The sequence below is a fragment of the Athene cunicularia genome (genome assembly GCF_003259725.1).
Source record: "Athene cunicularia isolate RWA chromosome 1 unlocalized genomic scaffold, athCun1 chr1_part2, whole genome shotgun sequence".
Classification (NCBI taxonomy): Eukaryota; Metazoa; Chordata; class Aves; order Strigiformes; family Strigidae; genus Athene; species Athene cunicularia.
The window spans coordinates 10,587,294-10,614,096 of record NW_020799092.1 but is presented as its reverse complement, the minus strand read 5'-3'; the positions used below and the strand labels follow the sequence as shown (position 1 = coordinate 10,614,096).

The following is a 26,803-nucleotide window of genomic DNA, read 5'->3' as shown; positions in this document are numbered from 1 at the left end:
CTTGCTAACCCCCAGTGCAAATTACTGATTTCTCAGTGACAAAATCTGGTACTGTGGTAGGCTTTATAGTATCTGGATCGTTTGCACAGGGATCCATGGATGCTGATCTGCTCTTTAACACAAACATGCTTAAATCGGGAACACTGATATGCCATATCCAGCTGCGGCTACAAAAATACTCTGTGGGAATTATTCATTCTGGGCCCCAGTGACAGCATTTTCTCTTCTAGAAGCAGTTGTCTTTGAAAGCACCAAGGTCCCATCTTCTGAACCACACAGACTTCCTAGCAGCATAAGTCCCAGTAATTTTTCTGGTTGTGCTTGTGGTGTTTGACTAGATTGTTCTTTGAATGTGCTGTAGTGAAGGTATTTCGGTCCAGCATGTCCTAGCCACATATGGTCTTGTGTGCCTACTGAGTTTTTTTTGGAAAAAAGAATGCCTCAACAGTGAGGTGGGAGGAAATGCAGGAGCACTGGGGTATGTTTTGTAGGACATAGTGAAGGCATCTGATTAGTGGACTCTGCCCCAGGCAGGAGCACCCAGAGTTGAAGGCTCCTTGAATCCTAGTGTCTTCAAGATTAATTGTGGAGAACATGCTCTGTGGGTGCCCATCGGAAGCCTGGTGAATGGACAGGAAGCTCGATTTTGAGAATACTGCCAGAGATGTTTGGACAAGATGGCAAAGGTACAGGAGAAGAAACAGCCTCCTTAACTAAAAATATATTGGTTGTTGCCTTTGTCTCCCCTGGGAAACAAGAGCTCTTCCCATATTCTCCCCTCCAAACACTGATATCGCAGTGATGTTTCTGAATTGCTGGTGGTTTGTGCAATATCTGGAAGTGGTCAACAAAACGACTGGCAAAAAAATGGAAGAAAAATATTAAAGTGAAAACAAAGATGCTTTGTGTGCATGGCAAATGGGCGGGGTGGGAAGGGGCATTTAAAGCTAAGCCTAACTGTGGGAGCACTGCAAAAATATTATTTTCTTTAATGCAAGAAAATTATTTTGATATTAAAATATATTGAGGAAAAACTATTCTGGAGGCTAAAGAGATAGATATCAGTAAAAGAAATCTCATCTACTTTTTCTCCCAGTAAATTAATCTCCTCAGCAGCCATAAATACACTATGCACTACACAGTATAAGCTGTTTTTTTTTTTTTAATTTTAATTTCCTCCAAACCATTTTTACACAATTATAACCCAAGCTGGCATGTTCACATGTGGAGCCTCCCACTGCTGTGATATTCAACTACTTAAAGGTCTGAAAGCATTTATCCTCCCCACGTTTTGTTGAAATAAAGGTGTATTCTAATAATCATGTTACAGGTGAAGTGACTGACCTAAAGTTTTACAAAAAATCTGTGACAGATGAGGAAACTTGAATTCAAGCCAATAACTTTCAGAGTAAGAAAGACATCTATTCCTTAATGACAACTACATCATAAGACATGGAGTACCCAAACAAATTAGGGCCAGGCAAGTTTGAATAGTTCCCATTTTCCTTGTGCTACCTACTGTGTGCATAGTCTTTCCCAAATAAAGAAGGAAGTTCATCTCCCATTAAAGGCTAACTTCCATCTTCCACAGGGTAAGAACATGCAAACATATGCCTGTTGCCACACAGCAGCTAATTAACAGTGGTGTCAAGTTAATGCCTGCCCCATGATCAGTTCTTTGTGGAACCCCCACAGAACATTGTGTTGCACTTGCAAAGCAAAGTTCCTTGCATATACAAAGTGGGAGAACTAAACCATTCAGTTGGGCTGATATCTAAGCCTTTATTTGGTCTTGAAGCCAACTGAGATGGCAAACCTCTCTCTAAAATCAGTGTCCCATAACATTAGTACAAGCAAATGGTTTTCTACTGACATATAAAATATAATCATAGAAGCACACAAACTATACAAATGGTTTGTAAGAAATGCAACAAACTCCTCACAAAAAGTGCACTCAGTGAAAGCTCTTTAATTTTAAACATTTCCCTGAGTCATAACTACATTTAATTTCCATATGTTAGAGAAGGAGGAGAAAGAGGAGGAAGTTGTGGCTCAAACGAAATGGGAGGTTCCTCTAGTAAAAACTTCAGATGAGCAGTTGCTTCTTCAGGCATCTGCTTGTAGGAATATGCCAGACGAAAACTTTGCATCCATATGGTGCACTGCAAACAAGGCACTTGTCAGTATACAAACATCAGCTGATTTTTGCACATCTTTTTTGTTTGCCTTATAGCAAACAGTAGAGAGTCCTCCAGTCTCTGCTGGGGCTTGCTGGTTCTTACCATAATGAAAGAAGAAGCAGGAAATAGAGAGTTACTATATTCTTCAGGGGCTGGGAAAAGTTGAGGTAGCAATCAATTAAGTGACTTGCCAAGACCACACAAGGAGTGAACTATTATGGATAGCCCTCGGGCTCCTATTCCCAGTATGCAGTTCTCAATAGTAAATATGCCTCACATTAAAACTTGGAAACTGCCTCAGTGCACCCACTGGATGTCCAGCCAGCCTCCTGGCTATCTGTGCTCCTTATGGCACCCAGGGATGTAGGCAAGGAACCTATCTTACAGGCCAACTCTTCAAAAGAAGCCACCCTGTGCTTGGGCAGAAGTAGGCTGCATACTTCCTTGCTTTTGTGCTTTAGGATGTGTAGCCCTCCTAACTGAGGGACTTATGATATGCAGGCTGTGTTTTTGGGTTGGTAGAGCTCTTCTGAAGAACACTCTAGTCCTAGAGGGGTATTGATGTGGATGTTTTAAAGTGCATTGGTATAGGTAAAGTACTTCTGTACAGGGAGACAAGTCTAACTTTTCCTCTGCTTGACTACAGTCAGATTTGATTTTTTTATGCTTTAGAAATTACTCCTAGGAATCTGGGTGACTGTTTAGGAAAACAAACAAACAAAAAAGCGTCAATGAGCAAAAAATATCTCCAATATTTTGCATAGCTCTAGCTTGAAATTTTTTTAGACTTCCGAATAAGTGCATGTTTGTGTGTTATCGTCTCAATTCTATCTATCCCTCCTTTGAAGGTTGCCACATGAAAAGAATGCTCTATGGATGGCTAACTACCATACGGTCCAGTGAGCACAGAACTGTGCCTTCCAGGTAAAATGCTCTTGCAAAAGAAAAGAGCCAGGCAGAAAAAGAACAAAATGTAAGACAACTTAAGAATCATATTAAACTGAAATTAAACTGCCAGGTTTTGCTCTGTTTCACTAACATCAGTTTGTGTGGTCAAGTCCTGTTGCAGAAGTTTCTAGATGATGGTCTTTAAGACACAATTCACCTGTTCAGCCTCAAAAAAACCCACCTCATAGTGATGTGACTGTAGTGAAAGGGGTTCTCTGCCAGGAAAACAGACTTTTAGTGCCATTATTCATTTTTTAATACCTGTGCTGGGACTTCAAGTGCCACTTGTAACGGTTGTTTTTCTTTGATGCAGACCTTTGAAAGAGATTAATTCCAGAAGTCTTTTTGATTTGTGGAAGCTGAATGCATATAAAATCTTCTAGATTGCTGATGGCCAGCTGCAGTCTTGTTTAGTCACAAAGTATTGCCATCTCTCATGACTTCACTGCAATTTTTCTGACATTTGCTACCTTTATCGCAACCCTGACTGATAGCAGCAGATACTCTGAGAATCTCAGATTTATTTGAAGGCCTATAGAGATGTGTGTTCAACCACTCAGACTATGCAGAAAAGTTTGAAATTGTTAAGCAGGTGTATTCTGAAACCTCACACCAGAAAGCAAATAAAAAGAATCTTAACAGCTAACTAAAAATGTGAATTTTAAAAAATGAAACCCTTTTTTTGGGGTGGGCAGTAGTATCGCATGTTCTGGGAAGTTGTTAGTCCTTATCTGTGATGATATTTAGAAGTCTGGAGCTAATAAGGGCAGGGTATCTTATAGGAAAAACATCAGCACATAAAATTAATGCACTGTATGGATGATTTGCTCCCTATAGCACAGGAGAACACAAAATACCCTCCTGGGTCAGACCAGCAGTCCATTTTAGCCAAGGGCTTAGTCTCTGACCGTGGCAACAGGAGATACTGTTTTGGGAGAACATGCAAGCCCAGCTGCTTTCTGTGGCCCATTCCCCTTCTCGAGACCTGTTCTATTAGGGATGTTACAGGGCACATCCATGCCCTCTGCTTTCAAAATACATTTGTAGATCTGTTATCCATGAACTTGTGTTAATCTTTTTTGAACTTAGTGATGCTGCCTGTGTTTTAAAACTCTAGTGTATATAGTTTAAGGATTTCACTACCCATCTGTAAAGAAATACTTGTCTGTATCTGATTTAAGCCAGTCTTTATATTAATTTCATAAAGTGGCCTCATACTGTAGTATTCAATTAACTGTGTTCATTTTGCCCACCGTTTTAAAGATGTGTAAACCTTGATCATATCTTCTCTCTACCTTTTGCTTCTAACTGGGGAGTCCTGTTTCTTCCAGTGTCTCATTGTAAAGCTGCTGTTACGTGCCTGTAATTTCTCATGATGTCTCCCAACCACCTTGACTGCAAAGCTGCAAAGTAAATTCAGTCACAAATGAGCATCTCTCTGACTCCTGGCAGACTTCTGAAAGCTACCTATCCTGCAGAAGCACTTGCAGAACTATGCATCACAGGACTGTAGGAACTCTCCTCCACCCTCCTTTTCTCTTATTCTATCTGCAGGGATTTTTCTCTTTATCATCCAAAATTTGCACTTGTGTAGCTTCTTCTATTGAAGGACTCTGAGATTAATAAAGCCTTCTCCTTGTACCTCAGCACTGAATGGTGAGCAAAGAGCCACAAAATGACAGACATTTTCTCAAGGTTATCTAATAAATACCAGCAGAATTAAGAACAGATGCTAGAGAACTAGAGCCAAAGTCTCTTTCTGTCAACCAGATCACTGTGGTTCATTTCAAGACACAATTTCTGGCTAACATTTTAATATTACATTACTTCAGAGTGTTACATCAACCTAACTTCAAGGTTACATATATATATATATATATATATATATATTTCTGGCTGCTCATTAACTATCGGTGTAGACATGCTTGGACTTTAGAAGTCATTCATTTGCTAGGTGCACGTTAGCATGATCCTTGTACTTGTATTCATATTAAAACTGATCTCTTTAGCAGTTAAAATTCAATGAGTACCTTTGAACATTCATGTGAACTTGTATAAACGACACTGCAAGTAAGTTCTCTAGGAGGTGCAAAAAGGCAAGGAGAAGTTCTCTTCCTGTATCATAGGAAGAAAACTACCAAATACTCTGTATCAAACTAGTAAAGCAATTAACTTTATTCCTTTCTAAATAGATTTTAAGGCCACTGCTCAAAAAGGTTCAAGGTCTTCTCAAAATTACCTGTATCTTTACTTATACAAAAATACATAAATATGTTGAGGGAAAACTTCCATAAAGAAACAAAGAAATAATGTGACATTCTGGATCTGCAAACAGCTCCTGTATCTTTGCCAAAGATCAGACTTTTATCACTCATTATAGATGCAAAATTAACATGCCTCAGCTTAATATAAATACTGGTTTCACGCCCTTGCAAGCCACAGTGTAAACACTGAATCAATACAGCTTTCAGAAAGCTTTGAGCAAAGCAAAGCTTTGAGCAGGAAAAGCCTGACACAAAGGCATCCCGTATGGAAGGATGCGTCCCCAAGAAAGACAGCAAGGCTGTAAGACCCCCTTTCCACTGTCCTTCAGCAAGGGACATCTTGGAGGGAGTGGGAAGAGATGGTAAGGGGAGGCAATAGAAATACATCAAAACCCGCTTTTGTAACAGCGTATAGAAAGCCTAGGCAAGAGATAGGGAATTTCAGACCCTTAAACTTCTACACCCAGGGACAAATCATAGTGGGGAGTTTTGCTTCACCTAGCAGATACACTAGGCAACAGTCAGAACGATTAACTTAACACTTGCATAGACCAGACCCTATAAATAGATCTTAGCTAAATTTTCAGCTTCACATGCTTAAGGGATTATGCAAACAAAGGTACAGTTTAATGAAGATATCATGGCATATGGGATCAAGAACTACGAACAACCCATGCCTCTCTTCTGGTTTTCCCAAGTAATGCACAAAGTCTGAATCTGGATAAACTCACAGAATTTTAGGCTTTTGTCCAAAAATTATTTCATTTTCAAGAGTCTGAAAAACTGGCCTTGTTCTCACTGGGACAACAGACTTCCTCACTGCAATTTCAGAAATGGCAAAAAATACCATCCAAACATCCTCCTTTGGTACTGCAGCACCGAAGCAGAGAGTGGGGGGAAGTGGAGGAAGGGGAGAGGAAGTTTAATAAGAAATTGTGTTAAATTCACTTTCTGAGTGAACATGAAATTGAAGTTGCCCTTAAATTAGTTATTTTCCCCACAGCTTGTTTCAGCAGCAGATGAACCCCAGAACACCCATTTCATTCATTTATTGCACCTGGGTGAAAACACACAGCACAAGAGACAACCTATCTAGTTGTGCAGTAAGGCTCTAACTTAAGCTAGTTAATACTGAATATAAGCTCATTTCAGTGTAGAGCTTCATGCACCTAATGCTGATTTGTGATATATCCCCACACAGTACATGTACTTTTAAAATATAAATTTCCTAGTCAAAACTGCACCAATGGTTTTAAATGGTGCCTATGTTGGTGGTAAATGTGTTGAGCTTTGAGAGTGGGATACTTTTCACCCCTAGCCTAAATAAGGCGCCAGCAAATCCATCAGATGAGATTTATTTAAAAGATTCATCACACTGCTGCTCTTGCTGAAGTAAAACAGGCAATAAAATTCCACCAAAGCTAAATTAACAGCATGCTGCTGAGCTGATGTAAATGCCAATGCACGAAATGCCTTGCACTCATCACTTGAGGCAGCCTAAACTGGAATCTCAGGCTAAACAAAATCTTCCTTGCTGCTGCACGAGTGCTACATCTTGGGGAAGACCTGTGGATTACTGTCACTTTTGTTAAAGTCTTACAGGCATTTAGCTAAGACAAACACCTACAAGTACGATGAACACCTAAAATTAATTTAATAAAACAACAATGGTGTTTGGGCCTGCTACTGCATGGTATGTACTCAGGGTAGTAAAATTGCCTCCCAAGCTGCTTGCTGGCCTTACCTGAACATGGCATTCCAGCTATGCACTAAAAAGTCTCTTTCAAACAAACAAACAAAATATCAGAGGCCACAAGGAACTGATCTCTCAATTGAAATGGATGAAAAAATAACTCTTCTGGAATGGCTTCTAGCTAGGACATTAGACAAAATAGAAAAATAAATTATACCCTGATGTTCCCTTAGTGGCCTGTATTTGAGAAGAGGTCTTATGAAGGCAAGCTGTTCTCTTTTAGTAGCGCTTCAGTTTTCTAAATTCATAAATAGCCTGTATAACCCTTCTGCTGTTTGAAAACTGGAATTTGTTTTGCAGGATTGCAGGCTCTGCTCAGGCTATTCAAAAGACAGTTGAATATGAGACCACAAAAGATACGTGAAGAGATACATACTTGTGTGCATGCACGTATATCCATCTCCTTTTGTGTTTACACTTACTGTATTTAACTTAAATTTTCTCCTGAACCAGTGAGGTAAACTTCAGTGCTGTGCTTTAGTTTTATTTTTTGTGTTGGTGAGAGGTTCTGGCTGGCCTGATGGCCTTTGAGACAGGAGACCTTTGCTGACCCATAGCATAACTCCCATACAGGCAGTAGCAGAAGGGAGATCTCCCTTAGATGAAGTCTTGTGACCCTGCCCAGTAGGGAATCATTTTTAAGTGGGTGAGGCTGATTCATTCTTTACTTCTAGTTGCACTGGATGTAAAAAACGATAGTGTAAAAAACTCCATCAAAGCTCAAGCATGGAAGAGAGAAGGGCTAAAACTGACATTCAGAGACTCGGATGCCAGACAAGGTAAAGTGACTAAAATTTTGCCACTGATCTCAGAGGCTGGGAGCTACATTTTTAGCTTCCAGAACTGCTTCCTGAGACAAATACGTTCAGATAAACCAATGGAAAGGCAATCAATCCCGAATTGCTGTTTGCTTTTCATTTCTTGGGACTCTTGTCTCCCATGCACTTGACTACTTCAGAGTGCCTCTGCCAGCAAAAAGGAAAATGCAGTAATGCCAGTGTGCCCACTTTTCCTTACACAGCTCCTTGAAAAGAAAGACAGTCCTGTATCCAGAGTTGGAATGTCTTCCATAAGGACAAACTCATGAGGAAAATTCATCTCCCAGCTCCAACACATGAAACATAACTCGAGACTTTCAGAGACACTGTCTCGTTACCAAACATAAATATACTTTCACAAGCATAGCAAAGGCATACCCATGCTTTCACGCTAACGCCCTCTGTCATATTTTGAGTTACTACTTTGGGGAATTATGATACAAGAATACCTATGTGAAGTGGTTGAGATAATTTTTTTTTTTTTAATACAGACACAGCCTAATTTTTTTCTGAACCTTGTTCTTAGAAATTACTGTATTACTTCTGCAGACATCTTCCAGAAAAAAAAAAAAAGGCAGCCCAAAGCAGACACCCAGCATGGAAATATCCAGCCTGAATAGTTAAATCTAAGCAATGTCCTAAGAAACTTAGAGGGGCCTTGGTGCTACTCTACTACTGTTTAAGGCTATGTTAAACAGAGCTGCTTTCAGCTTCACCTGTTAGACTGAAAACTGAGGCCTATCCTGACAGATAATGCTCATCCTTGTCAGAGAAGGAAATTCAGGAGCTGTGCTGACTTCATTTAACACAGCTCAGGAGACCGCACAGCTAAATAGTTCCTCTTACTGAACCTGTGACCCTGATGATTTGAGCACTAGTAACTAGCACTTCCTCCTCATATGAATTACCAAAGCTCTCAACAAACCACCTCTTTTGTCACTGCTCGCTCTGAGCCAGGCTCATCTAAAAGTATGACACCGACGTTGAACAGAAAAACACTGCAACTGAAAAAATTGCTGTCCTCTGATAAGAAACAGTCTTCTAGGTGCTTGTATCTAGGAGATGAAGCCATTAGGTTGTGGTAAGTCTATCCGTGCAACTGAAAAATCTAACATGCTGACAGTGGCAGTTTAAACCATGCAAACAGCAGCAAAATAGTCCTTGGCGACTGAACTGGAGAGGTCTGGGTTGGACTCCCGGCACAGTTACTTCATGTCTTTGCTCAGTGCCCATCCTCAGAACATTAAACATACGCTGCTGCAAGGGTATGTTAGTGCTGCACTATTTGCAGTATATTGCTGTTGCAAGGCAGGGGTGGAAAAGAAGTCTGAACTTTAACTTTTTCAGATTATGAGTTTTTAGAGAGTTTGTGGGAAGTGCTCTAAATTCTGAAGGCAAAACAACATAACACCTATGATTGAGGATATAGCACACCACACTTCTCCTGGGGTCTGTGGTTTTGCCCTTACAATGCTTGCTTTTAAATTATATTTAAATTATAGTTTGTCTTTCAAATCATTATACTACTTCCTTAGAGAGACTGCTAGCACTGGGTGTGGGGACACCCCAGAATCATGCTTTCCTCCCTGGGAAGCGCTGTGCAGGAACAGTGGGCATGGTCCATGGCACAACCGATTCGGCTCTCCATGGACCTGCTCCAAAGCCCACAGAAATAAACACATGCTTTTCCATTGATTGACACAGACTTTGGATTGATGTCTGTCAGTACTTCTTAACTGTGGAAACCATGTAATGGTGTCAATTCAGAAGAAACCCAGAACAGTTTCTGGAGGGGGGGAAAGAACAGTCTCACTGTAAATCACTGCAGATTCTTGCAATCAGTTCTTTTCAAGTCCCTGGTATGGTTAAGGCTGAGGAAATCTGCTCTTATTAATCGAGAGATTAAAAAAAAAATAAATATCCCCAAACCTCTACTTCTCACCCTTCCCTCAGTATTTTGAAACCTATACTTTTCAAATCTCCCAGGCTGACTCTGAATAAGGAGAACTTCCTTTAAACTGGGACCTCCCTAGCAGATTGTCACCTCTAAGGATGAGAAAACAGTGCAAAAGCAGTGGCACCAACAAGCTGCAATTCGGGTTGTTTGAAATCAAATAATACCTATATATCAACCTCCTTCTGTTAGTGAGAGCCGCAGCATTTGTTCAGGGCAGGCTACAAGCTTATTTGGTCTAGCATTTTGTGCAGTCTTGAATTAATTTAACTAATAATCTTTAATTTCCCATAGCTAATGTTCTTCAGCTTTGTAAATAATCCAGTGAAATTTCCAATTAGTTTTGAAGAGTTATAACCAAAGCTCACCTTTATGTGACTTTGTTTTTTCATCTTCCAATAGTGTTAACTTAGATTTTCTATCTAAAAATGTCTGCTCTAGATTCCCATCCCAGTATGTGCAGGATGTCCTCTGTGCAAGCTCTTACTTTGCCAGCGTGTTTTCAAATCTTATATCCTGGTCAGGTAAGAATATTCATCTTAGCAAAAGTCAGCAGAAAACTCTGTATTTTTGTTCTGATCTTCATGTGAATTTACAGAAGAAATTGCATCTGTATTCTGCTAAACCAAATGCTCCTGTTAATCCCTATTTTTGCAAATAAACCACTCCTGCACAAATTGTGCTGCTCATCTTACTGAGTTCAAATACATAAAATTCGCAAGTTCTCATTAACACCCCTGTAACACAGTCCAAACATTGACTCAGCTAATGCTTTCAGTTTAGGGCCATAAAGTTATATGTTATTGTTTCATTTAACAGAAAGTTATATAAATTGTGGGGTTTTTTCTTAAATGCTATAAAGAGATTTCATAACTGTATTACAAAAAAAATTGTTTTATCAGATGAAGATAGGGTTCTATGTGGTTAGACAGTGTGTAGGAATAATCTGATATATGGAATGCAAAATCTTAAGAAAAAGTAAAGTTTAGGTGACCAAGGGAGGGGATCATGACTACAGAAGTGATTAAACTCCTGACGCACAGAAACAAACTCAACAACTCAGGGTTACAAAGCAGGCATGTTTATTCCGGCCGGGGTGCAAAGGGATTTCTCCACAAAGCTTGCACCCCATCTCTGGCAAGTAGCCAAATATTTATTACACCAAATCATATATATTCATTAGGAAGGGCTGGGTTATTACAATCAGTTCGGGGACTAGGTGTGATTATTATAATTATTCAAGGGGAGAAATACGGGGTCCTCTTCACAGTGTCCGCTCTTTCCCGGGTATGCGCCGTTGGCAAAGTCCAGGTGTCTTCTTCCTAAATCGGCGAGATCATCCTCCCTGGATAGCATCTCTGAGTCCTTTTGTTCAAGTTTAAGTTTGCCTAAGTGCCCATTCAGGGCTCTGAGTAAGTGCCCATTGAGGGCTTTGATTCTGCTATAGGTGAGTTGTCCTTTTCATACCCCCGGGCTATCTGCTACTTTCTTATCATAGCCAATCCCCAAATTATCTGGTAAACTACACTGAATCCACAAAACAAGACTGGACAATCAGAATTCTTAGACAACGTTCAGCAATCATCATATGTTGCTATAAGTAAATAATTTGCAAGGAAAGTGGTCATTTCTCTGTATCACTCCAGGGAAATAGGCAACTAAGCACAAAGGAAAAATTATTAATTTAATATATTCATGTTCCACAAGATCCTATTTTTCAAGTCAGAAAGAGTCACTGCAGTCATCTACTCTGACCCCCTTGCAATGAAGCACATAAAATACTTGTTACTGGGGAAGGTATTTACTTAGGAATAATATCCTAGGGTGTTCATAAGTTACTTAAAATTGGACAAGTTCTGCACTGCTGAGACTACTGCTAGAGAACCCTTCACTGACTCTCTAGGGATACTCCATACATACATTCAGTTTCTCCAGGATCATTTAATACTACCTGCATGATGATACTAGGCAACAGCGTTCTCTTTCAAGTGCATGAGTTGAGGAAGCTGCTGTGACTTAGCTTCTGGAGATAGGTAAATCAGTAAATAACACTTGTTTTACTTCATCTGTGCACCAGAAAGCTTCAGGATGGTATGATTTACTTTTTTTTTTTTTTTTAAGTAGTGGCTGTGATGATGTGCTAACAGAATTCCTTGATCGCACCTCAGTACTTCACAAATATCCTTCATTGCATACTCCTGTCCTGTGCTGTGCTAAAAGGTGTCCCAAACCATAAGACTTCTTCAGTGCTGACTGTCCCTTCTGTGAGGGGTACAGGGACAAACCGAAGGCAGAACAGTCACTAGGCATTATCTTAGCAGCTCCTTCATACATGTACATTTCTTCTAGCCTGTTTTTGTGGGGTTTAGGGTTTGTTCAGTTTTTTTTTACAATAGCTGAAAGCCAGCAGGCCAGGCACTCTGCTTACAGGAATCAAACTTGGATCTCTTGGGTCATGTACCACCACTTTTACTGGGACACTGGCCTTGCGCCTCAAAGACTACAATCCAGCAGGGAACTACTAGAGATGTCACTGGTCTAAGCTTCAGGCAGTTAGACGTCAATATTCAGACTTAAAAGAAAAAAACACACTCATTTTGTTCTCCAAATAGCAGAGCAATAATAATTAAATAATAATTAAATAATTAAAACCATCCACTCTTCAGAAACTGCAGAGGTGCGGCTTACAAAATGCCTTACAAAAGAGACCTATGTGCAAAACTACACTCACTGGTTTAGTATGCTGGGAGGCATACTGAGCATCCTATGTTCGTGACTGCCCTGGAAACTTTTTTTCTGAGCAGAACAGTTTGGGATCCAAGAGCACTTTTGCAATCAGCAGGTTCAAAGTGTTCTGAAATGTCATATGAAATATGCCTTTAAAATGTCACAGGAGTGTAGAGCCCCAACTTCTTAAGAGTCACCTATTAAAGTGAATGGAGAAATCTTGGAATTGCACAGTGATTTAGTACTTTTAACATACGATGTCAGTCTGCCCATGCTTGAAACTGAAGACTTTTTTTTCCATCTGCTATGTCTTGTTATCCACAAAACACAATAGCATTTTAAACTTCAAGAGCAACAGTATTAATAGGAATGAACAGAAAATGACAGTGCACAATCAAGCTTCAAGGTGTTTTAATCATGAACATGCTTCCCTAAGCCCTTGTTCCAACTCCTGGTGTTGGTCATTGTATTTTCCCTGCCTTTTTGAACATGAATGTCAGCTACCACGTGTGCAGAAAATAGAGGCAGGATCTAAGGTGGCAATGTACTGTTTTAACTTGTCTGAGAAGGTCATTCTCTTCTGGTGAGTCCCCTTGCTTCTATTTGCAGCCAGTCCCTGTCCATGCTGCAGCACTGGGAACAAAGAGTAATACAGCACTCTGATGTGCTATAAAGTTCCTCAAACCTGATGGTATTAAAACTTTCATTGCTTACTAGAAAGTATCATTCAGTAAACATATGTCAATTGATTGCAATAAAATGAGCCAGGAAATATTTCAGGTGATTTCAGGTCTTTTAGATACAGACCTAATGCAAGATGAGATGTATGATACTGAACATTAAATTAGTCCTAACCATACCGAAGCTTTGTTCAGCTGGGTGGAGAGACCTCCTGCAGGCAAATTATGATACTTTTCATACTTGTAAGGTCCTAAAACTCAAGAAATTGCCCTATGGTCAAGCTGTATTTTTCATGGTCTGTCGTCTCATCTTCAAAGGGATGCCAAGCCAGCCTGCTCCAGAGCTGATGCTTATTGTACCATGCAGATCAGTAACCGCCTGTGATTTTACAGATCAGTATACATCATAGGTGCTATAAGTGCTTCGGAAACAGGCAACTTTACTGAGGTTTTGGCATGAGAATAAAATAGAATGAAATTCCCGTTGAATTAAATTTGGTGGTTCATTCTGTAGAGCAGTACTGGGAAAACAGAACAGGCAAAGGTCCTTTCTTAGCTCAGAATCAAGTACGTCTGCCTTTTCAAGCAGGAAAGAGTGGAAATAGCACATGGTCTTTTCCTTGGAGCCCTAGAAATCCGCAGAGCTATACATAAGACCTGTCCAAAACTAGACAAGTGTTTCTCACAGTATGGGCTCCCAAACTTCTCTCAACATACATCTGAGTACTGTATGAATTTCTGCTGGTTTCCACTGTAGTGGTGCTGAGTCAAAGCTCAGGTGCCTCTTTCATGCTAGATGCTAAATAGAAAATTTAATGGAGAAAATAGCCATACTAAGTATGTTTAAAATAGAGGTAGTTTGTTTTTGTGTGAGAAGCTTGGTTGTTGTAGATGCCAGGTCAGAAACTGCAAACAAAAATCCCCAAGTAATTACCAAAATTATACTGAAGATGCATGGTGGGGGGTGGTGAGAAGTAGACTGGTTTAATTACATTGAACACGAACGAAACGGTAATCTTGCATGAGAAGTACTTGAGATTACCATGGGGCACTGAAGATTAAAGGCAAGATCTTGATTTCTTGCCTCAGCCAGTGCTTGCTTTTATTTCAGTGAGACAGTACCAGTAACACGAGGAGAAGGGTAGTCAGCTGGTGCTTCCAGGACAGGTCTGCCTCTCCTTCTAAATGCGTCTGAAGCATCCAATCAGTCACTTCCTTTCAAGCAAAAATCAGCCTGGACTGCTTTTTGTGAATTTACTTTTGCGCCATTTACTTTTCATGTCTTAGCAGTACATCTCATTAATGACTCTTTCCTCCATTGACACAATTTTGACTTACAGTTTTCACTAAATAAATCTCAAAAGCATCGGTTTATTTCTGATCACTTTGGATTGTTTTCCATCTGTGGACAACCTATGTTCGCTAGCCTCTAGCTGGATTATTCACAGCCCTATGCCCCAGCCTATTTCTTTAGTCACAAAGTCATCAATAGGACACAGTATATGAATATTTGATAATTAAATTACAGTAAGCTATGTCCTGGAAAAAGCTGCCTCTTGTTGCCTTCAACCTTTCTGCCTGCAGCTTTTCAGAGGCAGGTGTTGTTTTTACAGGATTGTGCATCTTTATGGCAAAATTGCTGTGCTTCCTGTTCTTGTAATTTGATCAGCGAGGTAAACATAAATAAACAGAAGGAGTGGACATAAGGGCCACATTTGCAGTTGCACTTGCTAGGATATGAATTACAAGAGCTCTAGGATCCTCCTGCTTTAGTAAATTTGTTGACTGTGATTAGGAAACAAGGAAATTTCTCAGCTCCCTGTTGCAGCAAGGGGAAAGGTAATTGTGTGGGCACAGCACTGCAGCAGGTGGTGGGCAGCCCACTTCACACTCCCGGCTTTGTAAAGAAGCTTGTTTGGCCCAGTCCTCAGCTGGGGTAAGTAGGCACCCACTGCCAGAACAGGTACAAGACCGCACGTCACTGAAAGACACCTTTCTAAATAAATGCATAAATAAGGATGCTGACATTCCTCTCTACTTCTCTTTGATATAACCTTGTGGCCTACTGTGCTCCCTGTAGATAAAGGTCAAGTTTTCTTAATTGCAGGTAAATTTCCTGAAACTTTGCCTGGCAATAGTTCTAACAGACGTGGACTTGTGGGACAAACTAATGCTGTGGTTCGCTATTAAATTATTTCATGTTGGAATTCAGCCTGGAGCAGAACCAGGTCCAGCATATGTAACCACAAGCATCCAGTTGGGTTAAGCAGTAGTGCTTGGCATCACAGATTTTGCCACTGAGGTTGGTAAACAGAAAGTGTTTGTTTTGGCACTTATACTCCCATGCCCCACGTTTTTCAGAGTGTGGGTTGTTTTTTTTTGTGTGGGTTTTTTTCTGCTCCCCATGGGTCTAATACTGCATTCTTCTGTGGTGACTCTCCCATATATTTCTATTTATTCTGAAGCCCTATTTCAGTGAAGAACTAAATAGCCCACTCAATTTTTTGGCTTCTACATTCTTTCTTGCACTTTCCTGCTCCAAATGTCAGACTTGAAGTTCTCACTTGTAAAGTTCCTCAAGGGCACAGGTCAATTGCTGGGTAAGTCAGGAAAAGATCATGGTCGGCAGCTCTGTATAACTGGCTTCCGCTGTTGTGGGGAGTGGGATTTTTGCTTCCCATGGCCAGCACAGAGATAAGTCAAAAGCAGCCCTGTAGAGTAGGGTGCAAACCTTTCATAGATTATAGTTATACTCAGAGTTGGATGGCAAATATAGCTGCATGGAGGGGAGAAAGAAGGTAATGACAAGCTCCTTTATGTTTGTGGTCCTGTGGGTCAAAATGAAATTAAGTCCTACTGGGGAACTACTGAAAGACAGGATTGACAAATGTTTTTAATGAAAATAAATGTTATTTCAATGCTTTATTTTGCTGTCAATAATTAATGGCAGTGGATGAGCCATGAAGGGTCATAAGGATCCTGCAGGGCATACAGGGGTTGGGGCTCAGATGCTAAGTAACTGCTGCCTGCCTGGGAGCCATCTACAGGCTAGATCTCAGCAGCCCTGGCCCTGAGGAGAAATCAAGGAAAGAAGCTTCGGCAATGCCTGAGTCACAATTCCCTTGGTGACTTGAAACTATCAGGCTCCTCCTTTCTTTGACTCAGTTTCCATATTGGCCACTTGAGGATAGTCACAGTGGTGTGCCTTGCAGGAGGGTCATGGTGGTGGCCCTTGTTCCCACAGCCCTTTGGAAGCTAGAGTGCTGTTCAAGTGCTAAAGAAATTCCCTCTCTGGGAGAGTATATCCTGTGCACTCTCCAGTTGCATCCTTCCAGCTTGAAAACTTTTCAAGCCACTTATCTGAACAGTTCCCACATAGTAATGCATCACTGCCCCAGGCCTCTGCTCTTGCTTGTCTGCAGCTTCCTTTCTGCCGACCCCTTAGTGGCAGCAGCAAAACAACCTGTGAACGTCAGGAGCTTCATATACTTTCTAAACTAGGCTTGATGTTTTCAACATATTCTCTCATTTTCCTGTGCGCAGACTACTGTCTAACATTTCTGGAAAGGCGGCTGGAGACTGCAGCCAATTTCTATGGCATTTTAAAGCTGCACATATGTTTAATATATCTACTACTTCCTTCCTCAGGGCTTCATGCTTCTCTTGCCGTTCATCTTTTCACACTGTATGCATAGATTATGAGTTATCTACAGCGTCACTACCATAATATATGGTGTTTCCCAACACCTACGTGGCAAATCCATTAGTAACTCTAACAGCTGTGGACCAACTCCAGCAGTGTGAATACTCTATCTGGTGGCAAACAATCATAAAAAGTACTTTCCCCATTCAGAATTATGAAAAGGTGATAGAAACAGATGCACGTTCCTTCTCAATCATTTTTCTGTCTCTGGAAGGAGGTAGCAGTCAATGAAATCAGGGGAGCTCATTTAATCTGAGGTGAATGGAAAGAAATGCTAGTTCAAACAGCAGGTCAGGTTGAGAGCTGGTGAGGTGGGAGTCCCATAACCAGTAGAGTGGCAATGGGGAGCACTCACAGCAGCACCCCACAACCTGTGTATGAAAGGGAGGGAAAGCTGAAGGGTGCCTTCTCCCAAAGCTGTAACTCTGTCTCTGCAGCAGCAGGTATAATAAAAGACTGTCAGTGATGTTGAACAAACACAGACTTGGAATAAAAGCAGCAAATGGATGAGGATGCCATAGTTTCCTTGCCCACTGCTATCCTACAACAATTCTTCCACTCTGCCGCTCACCACAGTGTTGGGAGTGCCTGCCAGGCATGCAGTGAGAGGGTACAGGCACCTTCAGTCAACAGTAGCTAATGACAGCCCTGTAACCACAGCTCAGCTGAAGCCTAAAGCATTTCATTGATTCTCCTACTTTAAGGCAATGTTAGTTTTTCATATACTTACATATTTATTTTTAGGTGCTGTAAATGTAAAAGGCATAAGGGTGGCACAAAGTAAATGCAAAAAAGTCTGCTTGGGAAATACAGACATAACTTGTTTCTCCTGCTCTGCTACAAAGCCAAAATAGGTGAATTTACCCACTTCTATGACCAAGGTTAGCTATGTACAGATATACACTGCTTCCCTTTTTAACCTGTGTGAAGCCAGCTTCACATAATGACTGTCTGGAACAGTCAAAGCCTGGAGCATCCTCAAAAGTCCAAGCCAGGGAATGGTTTCCAGGACAGTAGGAACCATTTCAGAGTGGCCATTCTTTGCCACATCATATCACTGCTGCCAAGTCAGCTCATCTGGATCCTGTGCACTGAGCCTTTAATGATGTGCTGACAGTGTGGGCAAAAAGTAACAAAGGAGCTGGAGATGAGAAACAGAGATGAGAGGAAGCACTAAGTGAGGAGGCTGAGAGGGCAACTGTAAATACAAAGTTTTCATGTAAAGTACAAAGCAAAAGTGATTCCACCACAGGCTGACTTCAGGGAACATGTACTAAACTGGCAAGGGAAAAGGGAAGGGTGACAGCTGAGAAAAAACGAAGCAAAAAAGTATATGCAAGGCAAGGGGTAGGCAGGGACTCCAGATTCCAGGGAGGTAAAGAACAAGTTTGCGGAAGAAAAAAAAAATCATAACATTTCTGAAAGGACCCATAAGGGTCAACATGGGACATACCAGAGCATTTAATGACCTGATGGGGAACAGCAGACTGACCAAAATACTGCAAGGCTTCATGGTAAGCTGCCAAAGCATTCCTGGGACTCCACCAGGAAGCTTTTTGGTTGTCTTTCGCAATGACTGTAAGAAACAGAAGTGGACAGGATGGCTATCTTATCAAGGCAAGAGCTGCAGGGGGTGGCTTGAGTGCAAGCCTGGAGAAAAATCTGTGCTGCACACATAAATCTTGAATCCTGGCATTCCTTCCACGGTAATCAAACAGCAGGCTATATTTAGCCCAACCTAAACAGAAACAAAGAACAGCAGGACTAGTCTTAGCTCTAACAGCTGCCACCAGCTGCTCAGAGGGGGATGCAGGTAGAGCCGATGTCAGATGTAGTTAAATGAGATGGAACAGGGAAGGCAGCTATGCTTGAATGAACAATGTTGGCATTTGGTTAGAAAAATTCTGCATTTTATTATTTCATGGTTAGCCAGAAGGAAGATCGAATGTCAAGCAGAGCGTGAATGCTTTCTACACCAAGGGCAAGACTATAGTGAACCATGGACAGGAAAATAAGCAGAGGAAAGGGAGGAGGTAACAGATACTTGTAGGCCATCTTGCCACTCTGAGCAAATGCTTGTGTGCTTGACCAAGTTCTTGGTGTTCCCTCCCTTCAGTTTTAGAATAACAAGAATCAAAAAATGCAGTTTTGAGAAAGTCCAAGAAAGACTGTCCTGCAGCTACAGATTAAAAGCTTGTATCTGTATGGCAAAGCCTGGAGGGCTTTTCCAAGCAGCCCCACAGGAACTGCTGATCCCAGTAGGGCCCTGCACTTGGTTAAAGTACATTATACCTGGCCCCAAAACTGCACGTGTTGCAGCCACTACAACAGCAGCCCCTCTCCTTGCTGGCATGGCAGAGACTCAGAGCCACACACTCATGGGTGACAGTGACTTATTTCACTGATCCATGAACAAGGTCTTCATCTCCGTAGAGGCATCAGCATCATCCACTGGGCAGGAGTGTGGAAAAGTCGTGTTATGCAACTGGGTGCTTGCAATATTACCTGCTCCAGGGGGGTGTAAAACCAGAGGATGCAAGAAGTGGGACTGTATAATGAGTACTTTACCAGCAAAATATTAGGGGACAATTAATACAATGGGTGTTAAACTTGATCACCAAATAATCACTTAAGCACCTGGTTGTCACTGCTATCCTTAAGAACAAAGGAAAAAAAAGCAACTGACCTACTCTGCCAGTGAAAAAAAAAAACAACAAACCAAACCCAAAACCAACCAACAAAAAAAACAACACAAAAATTCCCCCAAACAAACCCCAGCAAAAACTAAACAACAGAAAATTCAGTCTCCTTCCACCCACACTTCTGGATTTCAGAGGCACCTTAATTACAGTAATCCTCCCCAGGTACATCAGTTGGTATAACATGGACTTTAAAGCTTTTGTGGTAGCTTTCCCTGTCTTACTAGCAGACCTGTGAGCTTGATGACTAATCACTCCTTAATAACTCATGTTTGCTTCCCAGAAGTCCCTGAAATGAAACTAGTGGGGGAAAACATATAAGCAGGGATTTGTGAAGTAGAAAAATCACTTTGAAATGGGCTTCTTTCCCAGTAACCCGTATGTTGTTTTTGAAGGAGGGGGTGGTGGGGTGGTGCCGAATTCAGTTCTATTCCCCACATGTTCTGACTTTGCAATTGGGAAGTGATCTCTGATAGTGTTTTTCAGACATATCCCCAAATAATGAAAACAAAACACAGATTTGTTGTAGGACTCTCTAGCTTGGCTGTTGCTTGAATTTGTTCTGTAGGAAATTTCAAATCCAGGTATCTTTCTCCCAAGTACATTCCTCCATCCTGGGTTAGAAGGGGAAGATACTGTAAGCCAACAAATACATATCTATGTCTATTCAGGACTTTCCCAACTGTGAAACTAAAATGACTGAAGTTGGTGAGATCTTCATTTCTGAGATGGGATAGGCTCTTTGCAGGATGATATTTACTGATACCACTTTATTGATCACCCTCTTGGCCAAATGCAAGCATCTGAGCTATTGATGGACCAAAAGGTGACGAGAGCCCTGTGTCTCATGTAACTGATTGCGTAAGAAAATAATCTGTATAGCTGCCTAAAAACAGGCACATATTTACTGACAGGATGCTGTGGGAGCTTTACTATCTTCCCTGTCACCTAAACACCAGCAGAAACCACACACACTTCCATGTCGCATACCATGACTGCAGCTGCATGGCCCGGCCAGACAGAGGAGAACTGCATCTGCCTGTGGCTGGGTGCACCATACATGCTAACACAGAAACCTGGAGTATTGAGCCTGGCGCACACACACAGCAAAAAGGCAAGTTGGATAGCACATGCTGCAGCTGGGCATTCTCTCTTTTTTGGACAAAATATAAAGGCTTCTAAGCAGAGGTATTCTGAGCATTCACAGTCAACTGAATTATGAGTTGGAAAAGCATCAGCCATGCAGTGCTATTCAGTACATGTCCTCTTCTCCTCATGGTTCATACATTTTCACTCCTCTTTAGCTTTCTGGGCATGTACTGTACCTTGTGATGACATGGAAGAACAAGGTCTTTAAGTCTTTAATAATTGTTACTACTGTATTTTTAAAAGAAGTTATTTAGGAAATTCTAACTTTTGTTACCATAGGAATGAAGCTGTAGGATTCAGCAGAAGAACAATTTAAACCCCAAAGTTTAAGTAATTCACTTCAACTGTGATTCTCTGCTCCATTCAAGTTCCTCTTGGACATAAAGGAAAGGACTTTAAAAGCTCTCTCTCTCCCCCTCAGTGCCACTTGACTATAGCCCAAATTAGGAGGTGCAGCCTTGTTATCTATAGCAGGGCTTAACAATGTCCCTTCCCACCCATAGAGAGTCTTCCTGAGTGAAGCAGCAGCAAAGTGCTCCTTGGCTCAGGCAGAACTCTTCATCTGTTTTATTTCAGCTAGTTTAAAGCAATGTTTATGCAACTTTTATACAATAAGAACTGGGTGAATGGAGGAGCATCCAGTCTGCTGTACGGGAGCAGGTTGGGATGCTCGTAACTGATGAGCTTGCCTAGATGAGCTGACCAGTGATTTACTACTCCGATTAATTCTGAACTAAGTGGCTTAACAGAGCACTCTTACATGCCCCTTTCTGAATGGTTTGCTCCTTCTGTTCTATTTGAAAGATTTAGGTCTACATTACGTAAAACCCAAAACAGGGCAGGTAAATTGACTAGCAGTTCTGCTGGCCTTCTCCAGTAGGCTGGAGGAGACAAGGCAAGGAAGCAGAACAGTTTTGTCTTCTCTGCCTTTAACTCATTTTGAGATGCTATCACTATTCTGACTTGTGAACAGTGTTCTGGTTTCCCACCTCATGTTTGGGAGTCTTGGATTAGTTGAAAGGGACTACTTATTAGAAAACAGATGCCTAGCATTAACGATGAGATTAGGATGTTCCTCGATCTCAGTAACAGCAAGAGTTCTATTGACTTTCATGGTGCCTGAGGGACAGCTTTAATTCTCCATGTGTCCTGAAGCACAACACTTCTTTCTTCATAGATGCTTTGACTCATTGATACAAAGTCCCTGGTCAGAAACTGTAAGAGGAGCCTCTCCTGGATATTACAATATGAGTCTGTAACTTCACAGATGCTGTCAAGTGGTGAAGCCACTTGCAGACTAAGAACCTAATGCCTGGCTCTTCCTCAGCAAATGAAGATGAGCCAAGAAAGCAAGCCAGTGATCATATTTTGGCATGACTTACTGGCATTTACAGTGGACTTACTTATCACCAAACATCTCCTTTGCATTGCATGTATCCAGCATGCTCCAGCATTCGGCCCTGCATTTTTGCTTCTAGAGGCTGGCTTATCTTTCAGCAGTCTGGCCAAGCCTACTCTAGTAACATATGGCCGCACAATCTCGTCTCAACAATTTATTACAAACTGGTCATGGAGGTAGGGAATTACATGGCTACACTAAAAAAAGACGCTATCAACACTAATCTAGTAGGGTACTTATATGCCAAACCCAATTATCTGGACACTACTTTGTGTCCAGTTCTGCTTTTAGCCAAGGTATAACAGCACTTCCATAGCTCCCACTGTTGCTACTGTTGGCTACAGGCAAATAGGTATTTTCAGACCCCAACCCTCCTGCCACACACAGACACACACATACACTTATTTCTCTGGAGTTGGACAAGCTGTTGAAACTGGATCCTTTTATGGGAACACACAAGAGGTGTTTTCATCAGCAAGCTGGAAATTCTGGGAGTCACAGTTGCTGCTTGACTGAGGTAGCAGATAACACTATATACTCTGTCGTCTTTCCACCCACATAAATTCACCTTGTTATGCTGCCCACTTATTTGCACCTTCACTTCCACACAAATTCACATGCATGGTCACAGGCAAAAAGTGAGGACCTCAGTCATATTTCCTTGCATCTCAAAGGCAAAAAAAGAGAGAGGAGGAGGACTCTGCAGGACTAGGGCGTTTTTATTGGCGTTTTCATTAAAAATTATCTCCCACCAGTTCCAGGACTACAGCAAAACATTTTTACCATAAAATCCTAGTATGCAACAGGTAAAAAAGGCTCTGTTGATCCTATGCTGGTGAGGCATTTTAATCGAGCACTTAACAGGTAGTTTTGTATTTTTTAAATATAAGCTCTCAAATGATTAGGAGTATCAGGGTGAGGGAAGTCTTTCAGTGTTTCAATTTTCGTGCAACTACTTCAACATCCTCTGGCATTATTTTGAATCCAGCCAAAAGACCGGACAACCACAGAAATTATCAACTGAATGTAAGACAAACCCAAAGGAGAACCACTGAAGTTACTTGCAGAACTTGGACAGGACAGTGAAATACAAAAGAGGGGTGGGGTATGCACAGCTGAGGAGAAGGAACAGTTTAAATTTATCCCAGTATATTATCAGCATTCCCTCAGATATTTTATTCAAAAAGGTACAATTTAATCTGCATTGTCTTTGTATGAGTGGTATGATCTATATCAACCTCTGCCTCACATACACCTTTTTTCCTGAAGGCTGACAGAGCTACTTCACTTATAGTGTTCTGGTAAAATACCTTTGGGTAAACGTGCTTTTACAGACAACCCGTTCTGAAGTTAACAAAACTATAATATGTTTACGGGCCAAAGCCTTGGCACTTCTGATACAAAAATTATTTTGCGGAACCAAAGCTGGTTGACAGCAGCTGAGAATCTAGCCTAGTGCTATTACCAGTACATCCTACCTTCTGGCTTCTCTTGTGCACATTTAGCTAAAACAGTATCTCACAATTCCTAAAGTGTCAGAGGAGCATGCTTAGACTCAGTCTCCTTATTTCCTCATCCCTGTAGCCCAAGGACAAGTTAGAGTGGTCATGAAGCTGTCAAGTTAATGCAACGCCATCAAATATCCCGAGAGAGCTTGCATCCCTCACATTATGCTCCTTGTCTCACCACAGGCAAGGCTGTCTGCAGAAATAGATTTTTAACATTTATGCCTCCCCCTTGTGTTTCTACCATATGAACACACCACAGTGTTTATTTCTCAAAAGATCTCTCCAAATGCAAACTTTACACATCATATTTTTTGGGTTTCCTGGTAAATACATAAATCCAAGTTAACACTGAGAATAAAAATTTTTTAAGTTGCTGAGTCTAAAATTTCCCACTGAAACCAACCAGAATTACAGCTATTACAAAAGTCATCCAATATTTAACAGAGGATCTGATCTTAGGGGATAGGGAGCATACTATAAATACCTTCATCTAGCACATGCTATGAAGAGACAAATTAAATATTACTAATTCTGTTCCAGTGGAAAAGAGGCATCTTGCCACTCACTTCAAGAGAAGTGGGATTGAAATGGGGTGGGAAGTTTGCTTTGTTGTTGTCCTTTTGTACAAAGATTTGTCTGCACTGAGGGAGAGAAAAGTACCCGATTACAAGCAGAAGAAAAAATCAGACAACATACCTGACTTGCCCACGCCAGCTCGACCAAAGATCGCCAGCTTCACTTCTGCGCTCTTAGCCATGCTGGAAGGAATGGATCGACAACAAATTCACTTGATTGTCAAAAGTGAAGCAGAAGAACCGTTCTCAGCTCCTGTCTTTGGCTTCACGGTGTCATTGTGACGTCAGTGCAGAGCCTGAGGAAGAATACGAGGATGGAGCTGCAAGGAGCCAGGCTCTCCCTCACACCCCCCACTTTTTTCTTTTTTAGGTAGTCATGATAATTGATGCTATATTCCCTGTTTAAACATTGCAGTAACACCACTGAGACGTTTGACACAGTGCAAAATCTACGTGCCTTTCTAGCTCTTGCTGTTTTGTTTTACACTGGCACGGTAGTATTTCAAAAAGTACTTAAAAACCCAAAGCAGCTGCCTCACAGCGTTCCTTACTCTTTCTCTTTCAGATGCAATTGCTTATATTTACTGTATTTGCCTCAACTCCAGTGAATTAGTTTTTGTAGAATGTATTTAAAAGCCATGAGCACTTGCTAATAGTGCCTGCAGATAGCTATCTTTCCTCAAGCCCTCCGGTTCCAGGAAGGTTTCAGTTTCTCAGCAGCAGTTGCCTGAAAACCTCAAAGTACTTGTACCTTGCCCATTCTGCTAAACAAACAAATCCGTACCTAAAAGTTCTCTAGCACTCCTTGGTTTTAAGCAGCCTCAGCTCATATATAAACATTCGGCAAAGCGTGGGGTTACAAAAAGATTCCAGAATTTCAGGTAATGCACTTTTAACAGGCCACATGGGAATTATCTATATTCATGCAGCAACACTGACCTTGAGCAAGTCACCTAACACTTCATCTCCTTGATCTGTCTAACCTGGGCAGTAAAAAAATATAACAGTACCTGTCATTGTTTAAGATCTTGGGTGAAAAAAATGACATCTGTGATGATGACGATGATACTCAGCCCCGACTAAGCCATTAAAAATTGTCTCCCTTTAAAACGGGGTAGAACTTTTATTTGTGCATGCAACCTGTTATGAAGGTTCGCTGTTGTGCTAAAGTGTCCACTGTAGCCATAAATTCTAGCAACGATGTAGGAAGCTATGTTAGTATTACCTGCTCTACAGCAAAACGCATTTCAAACCCATTTCTTGAAAAAAAGCGCCTACGGCTTTTGCCTATTAAAAAGAGCTTGTAAAAAGAAAGAGTAAAGGCACCTTAGAGAAAGGTCCCAGTTCGTCTCTGACGTCTTTATGCTCCTCATCCATTTTGCCTAAGAGTAAATACCAGACCACGCTCGCTTTGCGCGAACAGCTGGAAACGGGAGGTGTTCCAGGCGTGCTCTGGAGGGGGACACCGGTATCTCCCTCCCACCACTATAAAGTTCTGAGTAATGCTGATGGGCAGCATAGTGATGAGTGTAGATTTCTTGCTAGCCCCTGTAGATTTTAGGCCTTAGAAGCATATTGCTTAATTTTACAAAAATTAATTCCTGTGCTTGTCATGTTATTTGCACTGATAGAATACTTAGTCGGCATAAGGTCGAGTGCATGTCTAAGTCTTCACATGACTGGGATATAAATAGTTCCTATATTGGGCTATTTAGAACACCATTGGTCATGCATGCCTATCAGTTTCAGTAGAAGTTTTGCGTGTGCAAGGGATATAGGGTCACATTTCAAATGATGTCAGTGAGGGCTCCAGAAAGCTTTGCAAAACAGCAAAGCTTGACCAGCGGCAGAACCATTTGACTAGCTGCTTCACTTCTTTTTCTTCCTCCACTCCAGGAAAAATTGACACATTTAACTATTCCTCAGTATTTATTTTTCCCAGTCAGTTATATGGTTATTTACCTGATTAGGTTTCTCAAAGTAAATTTTAATAGAATTTTTTTTTCCCCAGTGAAGGTGAGTTCAACAGTTATGTAAGGCAGAGGCCAGCCAGCCAGAGCCTTGCCAGTACCCCTCAGTCCTGGCTTTCAAAACAGTTGTTATTCCAGTAATGTCTCTCTCTGTTAAACTGCGGCTGCCAACTCTGTTCAAATGTGTGGTGGTTTTCTGCTGTGGGCAAACAGCCACCAAGACTGAAGCTGCATCCACAAAACTAATTTCATGGCTAAATGCCGATTCCTTTAACCATAAGTCTCCATAGGTAATAAACAGTGGAAGTATGCCACAAAACAGCCTTTTTTGGGGGTGAGGGAGGTAGGCACCTCACTGTGCTGGAATATGAAAAAGTCTGTTGCCCCAAAGCAACACAGTTACGTTCTAGCAGTCTGAGAAAGAAAGAAAAAAAAAATAAAAAGGGTGCCCCCCCCCTACTTTTTTTTTTTTTTTT

At 41.3% G+C, this 26,803-nt stretch overlaps 1 protein-coding gene across 1 annotated transcript in view; it reads right to left on the bottom strand.

The window, feature by feature from the left end:
• RERG (RAS like estrogen regulated growth inhibitor) overlaps nucleotides 1-24,655 on the bottom strand; it is a 105,182-nt gene extending 80,527 nt beyond the window's left edge. The window contains exon 1 of the mRNA XM_026868330.1: nucleotides 24,479-24,655. Coding sequence (XP_026724131.1) covers nucleotides 24,479-24,539 — 61 coding nt within the window. The 5' untranslated portion in view covers nucleotides 24,540-24,655. The remainder of the gene's footprint in view (nucleotides 1-24,478) is intronic.
• Between the last annotated feature and the right edge of the window lie 2,148 nt (nucleotides 24,656-26,803).